Below are 9,070 nucleotides of genomic sequence, written 5' to 3'. Positions count from 1 at the left end.
TAGACGTAGGGTGGGTGGGGGGGGGGGCGAGCTCCTCAAGTAGAGTGAATCATGCTCAGCTCCGCTGAAACTGCTCGAGGGACCTGCCCTACTGCCTCCAGACTTGTTTGCCAGGCCACTGTCCATCAAACTGCGGCTCCCACATGACTCCATGCACCCGCGTGCAGACAGAGCGGAGCTGCAGCGGCTGGCCTCCGCCATCACCCAACTCTATGACCTGGCAGTTGCCAGGGTGCGGCCCTTCATGCCCCATGGCACCAAGATCATGTCCCTGCGCCTCATGCAGCAGCTGTTGGCCGAGTTCCAGGAGCTGTGGCGCCCGGAGGTGGTGGAGAGCCTGCCCTCCAATGGGTCCCGGGCCCAGAGCAAGCCCCTGGACGTCGCCGGCTTCGACCCCTTTGGCCCACAGCGCATGAAGGAGGCCACCATGCAACTCGTTAGTGAGTCGGGCTTTGGGATTTGTACTTCTTGTTCTGGGATCTGTGCATGCCTGGTGGTGACAAGTGTGCACTCATTACCCTGCATGCCTTTGTAGACTGTTACTATTACTTGCCCTGGCCTTCTCACATCCCCTGCAGATGCCAGCATCGACTCGTGGGACGACGTGCGATGGGCGGCCATGACGTGCCTGCGCCTCCTGCCATCTCCCTTGCCTGGGTACGAGGAGGAGCAGCCAGCCGCCCGATTGCTAGATCTCGCGTTTGAGTTCGGGCTGTCTGACAACGAGGCTGAGGCAGAGTCTGGTGAGGGGGCAGATCTGTGTGCTGAGGTCTTGCTTGGAATGCTACCCTCGAGTACATGCCGATCAGACATCTACAGTTCCCTTGTGCCCTGACATGAGCACACATGAATCAGTCTTTCCATGTCACCACCTTCCCTTACCCTCTGGTTCTCAGGTGCGATGCTGCTGGGGGTGCTGCTCAGCAAGGAGGACTGGGCGCCAACGTTTGCGCCCTGCGGCAGTCAAAATCTGAACACCTCCAGCATCCAGGGAAGGACGCTGCAGGAGGCAAGGCGGCGGCTTGACCTTGCCAAGACCAACCTGGACGAGGCATGGGATCGAGGCTTCATGCTGCAGCCCTTTCTCATACTACGGTGAGACATCATACGGGAGGAGGAAGGGGTGAAATAATGTTTATGCCTCTGGCCAGGGGCCTTGTCTCTATGTGAGCATCCGAGCTTATGGGAAGGTATAAAGGCTCCGTCAAATTTCCCTGACCTGCCGCCGTAGTCTGTATTGTTCGACTCCTCAGTCCTGGACGAGCCTCTTTGATCCACCTACCACATCCTTGCCCTCCTTTCCAGGCACTTGGTGCCTGAGCTGCCATGGTCCAAAATGGCAGCTACTGGCAATGTTAGTCTGAGGAGCGATCTGCTGAGTACCGCGTCGTGCATCCACCAGCTGATCATCGAAGCACTTGCCATTACCCTACAGATCCTGGCCAAACCACAAGTGAGAAGGACCTAGGACGCGAGGGCTATTGGGGCAGATGTCGGTCATGAATGTGGCCGACTGTAGAGCAGGGCTATATTGACTCACAGGAGCTCCAAAGTGCTAAAGGAGCTGTGCACAACATTACCCCTCCCCACTCCCTCCGCCTCCTCAAAGGAGTATGGCGTGGATGCAGAGGGCGTGCTGGAGGGCGATCCTCTCACAGACGGCGAGAATGTAGAATGGGACGCAGAGGCCTCTCGACCCCAGCTGGTCACTCGCATGTCATGGGGAAGCTGCCGAGAGGCTTCCCTCCTGTGGATGACGCTTGCTGACTCCCTTCCGCTGCCAGGTACTGCGCAGGGGGGATCTAGCTGTTCTTGTACAGCAGTGTCTGGGGTTTGAGTAGAGGGTTTGCAGGTTGTGCTGAACATGAACGCTGCTGGAGCACAGACGGCAGCACACCCTGCATCTCCACCGCACAGGCGCCGCCGACCCCGGCCTGCAGGCTGCCGGCATAGCGCTTCTGCTGGACGTCGGGGCGCGTCTGGTGCATCAGCTCACCCTCCTGAAACACAGTGGTGCCATCGAGAAGTGCTCCCAGGCGCTCTCGGCTGTGTGCACGAGGTTTGCTGGCAGGCACTGGGCCTTTGGAGTCCTTCATGCTGGGCTGGAGGTCACTGGGCCCCACACTCACACCATGCAGGCCCTGGGTCCACCACTCATGGTGTACCTTCCTTTGTACAGCAGGCTTGGGGCAAAGAATGCGGCCTTGTGTTACTCACATCCTCATCGCCCTCCAGGCACCCACATTGCCCCCCTCCTCATGGTCTGTGCAGGGTGCTGGCCTCTGGGGTGAAGGAGCTGGACGTGGCTCCCCTGGCCTGGCTGGATGCCTTCCTCGCTTTCCTCTCGCGGCCGGGGCAGGGCCGCTCCGACATCGTGCGCCGCTCTGCTGGGCTGCCGGCCGGCATCCTGGCAGTCCTCGCTGCTGGCAGCAGCGGCACGTGGCGGGAGGTAAGGGGGGCTTTGGGGGGTTGGGGAGGGGCAAGCTGGATGGTAGAGTATTCACACCTGACCAAGGTTTCCCATGCCTCTGGGTGTATCCTGATTCAGCATTGCTGGTGGCACCTTTGCCTCAGCAATGCGGCGGCAGCACTGACTGGCGTGTCTGGCAACTCACCATCTGCGAGCCCAGCGCACAGACTTCCGCTCACCCCAGGTCCTCATTTCTCACGCCCTGCCCCGCCTGATTGCTCTGGCACACCCCGAGACCGAATCGACGGCCGACTGGGCGCCTCGCGTGCATGCCCTCAACACGCTACGCATGCTGTTCTCCGCCTCGGAGCTGGCAGACGGCACGGCGCGCCTCCTGCCCCAGGGAGTGGGCGCCTGCCTGGCAGGGCTGTCTGCCTCCCGATGGGAGATCCGCAACGCCGCCACCCTGGCCTATGCAGCCCTGCTTACTCGTGTCCTAGGATTTAGGAACGACGCAGTCCAGGTGTGTTACCCCTCGCATGCAGCCAAGACCGTGCTAAGGGATGTGTGTGGGGAGAAGGTTCAATGACTTGCCCTCTCGCTGGGAATATGCTCTCCCAGCAGGAACGTCTGCACCTGCGTGCGGGGCCAGGGAACAGGAAGGGACGGTGGTACGGTGGATCCCCTGCGGGACGCATGGGAGTCATGAGCACACATTAAGCTTTACAGCAAGATGGGCTCCTCACTCTCATATGCCATGCCAAAACCATCCCTACACATTGCGTACAGGAGGCAGCAGGCGCCAGGAGGGGCGTTACGGCAAGGGACTTCTTCCTGCGCTTTCCAACACTGCACCCCTTGCTTCTACAGCATGCTGAGGAAAGCGCAGCAGCACTGGGAAAGGGGTCAGACCTGCATGCCAGCACCTTCCCAGTGCTGGTCCTCCTTTCTCGGCTCAGGTGAGCAAAGGCTGCCATATACACAAGCCTGGTTTTGGGGAGTGCCCTGGGGGAGCCTGTGGGTCAACTGTGCTGATTGGACAGGCACTTGCATTGGGCTTAAGAAACACACCACCTGTTACCCCCAAGGGTGATGATTTGCAATCTTGGGAGCATGCTCGTCCACCTTTTGCAATCCTGAACCGATAATCTGGCTTGCAATCTCTCACACCATCCACCCATCGCTCTATCTGCAGACCTGACACAGAGGACGGCGTGCCAACCCCAACCGCCGAAAATGAGCCCCGCAGCCCAGCCGCCTTCCTGCCCGCCGTTGCTGCCTTTGGAGCGGCAGCACCACTGGCTGTGCGGGAGCTGGCGGCACGCGCCACCCTGTCACTACTCCCCGCCCACGGCAGGGGCGATGCCGCCGCAGCCTTGGCCAACCAGCTGCTTGCTGGGGTGGATGGCAGGACGGCGGGCCTAAACCAATGTCATGGCTGGATGCTGCAGCTTGGCGCCATTCTGCCCGTTGCTTTGGAAGGCAGGATAGTGGACCAGAGGATGCCATGGCTGGAAGCTGTTCTGGCGGCCATCAGGTGAAGCTGGAGTGTGTCCTGCTCCTCTTGCTTTCTGCAAGCATGTGGGGCCAATGCGATGTGCCCGTGTTCTCATGTGCGTTAGGAATCAGATTCCAAAGCAAGTGTGTATGAGTCTGCTGGTTTTGCCTACCCAGCCAGAGTCAAAGCACGGTTTGCTTTGCTACCTCGTATCGCCCCCCTCATTTTCCTTCTAAATATTGCAGGCGCCTCTTGCCCCTGCTCCTCACCGAGCTTTGGTGCCCTCCCCTGAGCTTGGCCTTTGTGAAGGTGACGGAGACGCTACGACTGCACAATGATAGCCTGCCCGGCCTCTCAGAGGCTGTTGCACTTGTGGCCCAGTCAGCCCATGGACTCCTACAAAGGTGTGTTGCAGGGCAATGCCTTGGGAAGAGACCCTGCGATGCCATGGCATGCAGGTCGACACTCACTCGAAATGGCAGCCGAGGCCCCGACTGGGTCTTGCGTCATGGACCGGAGCGCAGTCCACGACTTCAATAGGGCCTGTATGACCTCCTTGATACCTGCTCAATGTCAATGGCCGTCAATTTTTACTCCTTGACCCGCATCGTCATTATCGCAGGTTCCTCATGTGCCGGGAGGGCCAGGAGTGGCAGGCTCCCATGGCTGCCGACGTGCTCGAGGCGTGCGCCAAGCTCTGCTGGCAAGGGGCAGAGCAGGGCGTGGCTCGTGCTGCAGGTGGGCGTGGACTGGAGGCATCTGCTGGGTTGAATCGTGGCCATGGTCTTTGGTTACGAATCGTTTGCTCCACAACTTAGATGTTGCTGCACGTTTTCATGAAGCCCAGTTGCTCTCCCATCCACGCAATATTGCAGGCCTCGCACCTGCCCTGCTGACGTGCAGCCTCCCCACTGTGATGGCGACGGTGGCCGATAACCTGGACCCCTGCGCATTTCACACACTCCCTCCGGCGACCCAGGCCGCCCTCGCGGCGACGGCGAGTGGGGAGTGGCACCAGCGGGCCCGTCTGGCAGCACTGCGCCTTGTTGCGTGGCCTCGCCCATGCAGTGCCCACCCTGGCGCCCTGGACCCCATGGCCTCGCTGGACCTGCTCACGCTGGCGAGCGGGGGGACCGACGACGCGCGCGCGCGGGCGCTGACGGCGCTGGCGGCCGACGTCGCTACACGGGCGGCTCCAGGGCCTGATCTGGGGGCGGGCATGCTCGGCTCAATGAAGCACGACCTCGACCCTCCGACCTTCGCCGACGCGCTGGAGGCCGTGGCGGCGGCCGCACTGCCCTCCGGCGACGAGGCGCTGCGGGAGGCCGCGGCCCGCGCGCTGGGCACGCTGGGCGCCGCCTGGCGCCTGACGGCCTGGTGGGCCGCCCTGCTGGACCTGCTCCAGGACGAGGAGCCCGGCGTGCGCCTGGCGGCCGCCGCAGCGCTGGACGCGGCGTGTGCGGCGAACGGCGCGGACGTGGAGCCGCCGACGGTGCGGCTGTGCGACGCAGCGGCGGCCCGGCGGGCCGTCCAGGCCATGGGCAGCTTTGGCGTGACTTCCCGCCACGCCCCGCTCATGGCGCTCATCTGGGGCGGGGGGGGCGGCGAGGCGGCGAGGCGCGCACGGCGCGGGAGGGTCTACGAGGCTGACGCCGCGAGCACCTACGGGCATCCCATGCTGTTTCCATGGGTATGGCCTTCTGGTGTTTGCGTGTGATTAGGGGGCTGTTTGGTCTTGGGCGGAGGCCATTTGGCCAAATAGGACATGTACTGCAGTGTACAGTGAGTGCAGCCATGGCCGGCACGGTGCGCCGGTCTGCGGAGGACCTCCGGGATTGCAAGGGAAATAACCGTACATGATTCATCGTCCCATGCAGTTGGCAGCCGAATTCCTGCGTGGAATGGCACCCCCGAGAGAAGACATCGGCTTTCCAAGGGAATGGGGTGCATCTGCTGCAGCATATGTGCAGCAGCACCCACTTGCAGCGGGTGATCAGCCCGGCCCTGAATTCCTGCGGGCGATGCTGGCACTGGATATCCAACGAGGGTGGCAGAGGGAGCCATTTGCCTGACCCCCCTGCAGTATGCAAAAGGACCATGCACCTGTGGAAAGACATTTGGTCTCTCTCCACGATTACAAGTTGCCGCCAGGGCCGTGATTCGATTGCATTGGACCCCACTCTGAGGAAAGGCGCGCACTTCGCAAGCAATTGCACCGGGCTCACAAGTTTGCTACACTATCAGCAACGTTTCGAACTTGTAATGTAGATCAGATTCGGGTTGTCCTCTCTGTGTTCTCCCATGGGAAGAAAACGGAGGCGCGAGCCTTGCCAGGAGAGTGGCAGTCCGGGGCTACCAGACGCACGAGTAGATGCCGTGTCATCGCTTAACCTCATGGAGCTGCCGCTCCCCGTTCTCGCCAAAATTTTCCGGTTGACCTTGGATTTATTCCGCACACCATACAAGCAGCAGAAATGGTGGGAGGACTCCTGCCGCAGCCCCTTAAGGTGTGGCCAGCCTCCTAATTCAGACCTGACGCTGTTGTGTGGACCTTGTCTCTGACAAGCACATTGCATGGACAAATGCCCAGGCGCCCAACTCTACATATCCATACGAATGCCACCTTCTGCACCCCACAGCACCCTTCCACCGCTCTGCAAGGCTGCCATGGCTGTGTGTAAAGCCGCTGGTTTCTATGATATAATGCAAATAAACGCGCTGCACACTGAGGTGGACGTGCTCCGAGCCTATCAGGAGTTTGTGGAGCGCCACCTCAGCACCGTCAAGGCCTTGGAGGTCCGGGAACCGCTCGAGTGTGACTGTACCAGCAAGTATAAGGATTTCAGGGCCTGGTTCCCAACCTTGCTGACCAGCGTCAAGGCTCCATGCCTGGAGCAAGTCATTGGCGTGGTCTTGCCCAGAGTAGAGCAGCTGGATGTGGCTTCCTTGTCCCGGTCCATCCGCTCCCTTAACTTCAGCCTCGCCGGCGCTGACCCGGTGACGGACGTAGAGCTGCTGAGGTCGCTACTGCAGCTCCCCAATCTCAGCGAGCTCAGGCTGCTCGTGTCAAGGTGCGGTGCTGACTATTGGCTTGGGTGCCGCAGGCTGTTTGCCCACTTGAATACCTCCCGACCCAGACTGTACCTTGAATAGGTGCTGGAAGGCTTGTGAGAGTCTGGTGGTTTGCAGGCATGGGCCTGAGGGAGAGTTGTCTGCCCTGACAATCGTTTGCCGTGCAAGCACTGCCACCTTGCTTTACTCTCACGCCTCAGCACTCAGCCAAAGTCCTCTCCGCCCAGGGAGGTTCACCAAGCCCTGCTGGGGCCAGGGACATCGCTGGGCTCTTGGAAGCGGCTCCAGAAGCTGGAGCTGGTTGTGAACCGAGGGCATCCCAGCGACACCCTGGAGGGCCTCACCAGAGCCTGCCCAAACCTGACACACCTACACAACCATGAAGCCATGAGCCTGCCAAGCGACATTGGGGACCTGCAGTCCCTGCGCCACGTGGCGGTTGCGTGCTCAGACTCGACGCGGGGCGTTGCTGGAATCGAGCACCTGGGCCCGAGTCAGGCCCTGACCCTTCAAGTCGGGACAGTGGGCGATCTCCCCCCTGCACAGAGCCGATGTCGGTGGGTGCGGCTGGACCAGACGGACAGATATTTGCAACACCTGATCTGGAGGCTGGCAGGCCTGCAGTCCCTCCGCGGCTGCGCCATCACAAAACCCTTGATCTTCACGGACCCCTACCGAGGGCCCAGACTGTACATCCCCTGGCAGCATCCGCAGGTGCTACAAATCACCTGCAGGAACCACATACAACTCTGCCTGCCACCAAACCTCCTTGTCTTGGACCTACTGCACCTACCCCCGCTAGATCACCAGGGCAGGAGGATGCGCATGCCGTCCCTGACGGCTGATGAGTATATGGAAATTGAACAAAGGAATGAAGAACCCCTGGATAGGGAGGCCTGGGATTATGCTGAGGCCGAACGATCGAAGAATCTCTTCCTGCCTGGAAGCCTGGTGGCTCTGTGCCTCACATCAGGCACCGCGGCTGTTAGTCTTCCCAGCAGCGGCGTGAAGCGTAGGCTGCGACTCCTTGGGACGACACCAGATCGTTGTGAGGCGGTCGGTGTGGAGGCAGAGCAGGTGGTCTTCGATAGGAGTGACTTTTGGAAGGCGGTGGCACGCCTGCCGGAGGTGATGCTAACTCCAGAGGAGGAGGAAGTACTTGAGGAGTTTGAACGTCCCCTCAACATCAAATCGGAGGAGGAAGAAGTGAACTCTAGGTACAGAGCATGTTCCATATGGAAGTTGTAGGAAATACTGCTCCAGCTAAATGTATTTCAAAGCCAGCATCAGGATGTCCAGAGTCATGAGTCAGTAAACGTCTGATAATACAATCACGCAGGCGTTCCCTCAATGAAAGACTTGCCAGCGAATTCGCTTCAGAGGTGTCATGCGCAGATTCCATAGCTCCTACAACCAGGGAGGCGTTGAGCGAGATGGGGTAGGGTCGGGGGTAACTCCCTTGGACCGCTCATGTCAAGCAAGGAGTTGATAATGATCAAACATGATAGTTGTAGTCTTGCATCCAAAAATGGATCTTAATTTGCCAATCGTGCCGAGAAGTAGCTAGGGTTTTTAATAAAGCAGTACCGAGCCTATACGAAGAGGACATGAGCAGAGGACTTGATCTTCATGCTTATGAAGACACGCCGAACTCTCATTCTTAACCTTGCCGGTACCTCGAGTTCTGGCTTGGTACAATCCTAGAGAAAGTTCACATTACATGAGCCCTGACCTATTATTTGTCTGCATAAGTGCAACTGTACATTTGGCAAGGCAGTGAGCATCGGCACAACTCCACTCCCAAACCGAAGTTGCCAGACCCAGGCGTCAAAGAACAAGTGGCCCACGGAGTGGGGGTACGATCGCCAGACCGATACCAAATGACCAGAGTATAGAATAGATACCAATCCTACACGAAACCCGACCCATTTCGCCTGGTGGAGGAATAACCGTGAGAATAGGCCCCCTGCCCGTTCTGGAGCACTTGGCTTGCGTCGTCACTATGGCGCTCGATGGCACCCTCCGCAACAGAGAGCAGTGCAACACGACTGAAACGACTAGATGGTAGACTCAATGCGATCTCTTATGCC

At 59.8% G+C, this 9,070-nt stretch overlaps 1 protein-coding gene across 1 annotated transcript in view; it reads left to right on the top strand.

The window, feature by feature from the left end:
- F751_6797 (Uncharacterized protein) overlaps positions 1 to 7,825 on the top strand; it is a gene marked incomplete at both ends in the record, with an annotated part of 10,873 nt that extends 3,048 nt beyond the window's left edge. The window contains 16 exons of the mRNA XM_011398405.1: positions 168 to 440; positions 579 to 743; positions 897 to 1,095; positions 1,306 to 1,453; positions 1,610 to 1,784; positions 1,918 to 2,059; positions 2,272 to 2,449; positions 2,655 to 2,933; positions 3,200 to 3,369; positions 3,606 to 3,947; positions 4,154 to 4,312; positions 4,531 to 4,646; positions 4,784 to 5,400; positions 6,570 to 6,979; positions 7,208 to 7,423; positions 7,783 to 7,825. Coding sequence (XP_011396707.1) covers positions 168 to 440; positions 579 to 743; positions 897 to 1,095; positions 1,306 to 1,453; positions 1,610 to 1,784; positions 1,918 to 2,059; positions 2,272 to 2,449; positions 2,655 to 2,933; positions 3,200 to 3,369; positions 3,606 to 3,947; positions 4,154 to 4,312; positions 4,531 to 4,646; positions 4,784 to 5,400; positions 6,570 to 6,979; positions 7,208 to 7,423; positions 7,783 to 7,825 — 3,632 coding nt within the window. The remainder of the gene's footprint in view (positions 1 to 167; positions 441 to 578; positions 744 to 896; positions 1,096 to 1,305; positions 1,454 to 1,609; positions 1,785 to 1,917; positions 2,060 to 2,271; positions 2,450 to 2,654; positions 2,934 to 3,199; positions 3,370 to 3,605; positions 3,948 to 4,153; positions 4,313 to 4,530; positions 4,647 to 4,783; positions 5,401 to 6,569; positions 6,980 to 7,207; positions 7,424 to 7,782) is intronic.
- Between the last annotated feature and the right edge of the window lie 1,245 nt (positions 7,826 to 9,070).

Source organism: Auxenochlorella protothecoides, assembly GCF_000733215.1.
Source record: "Auxenochlorella protothecoides strain 0710 unplaced genomic scaffold scaffold97, whole genome shotgun sequence".
Lineage (NCBI taxonomy): Eukaryota > Viridiplantae > Chlorophyta > Trebouxiophyceae > Chlorellales > Chlorellaceae > Auxenochlorella > Auxenochlorella protothecoides.
The sequence above is the reverse complement of the archived record's forward strand: the minus strand, read 5'-3'. Positions and strand labels throughout refer to the sequence as shown.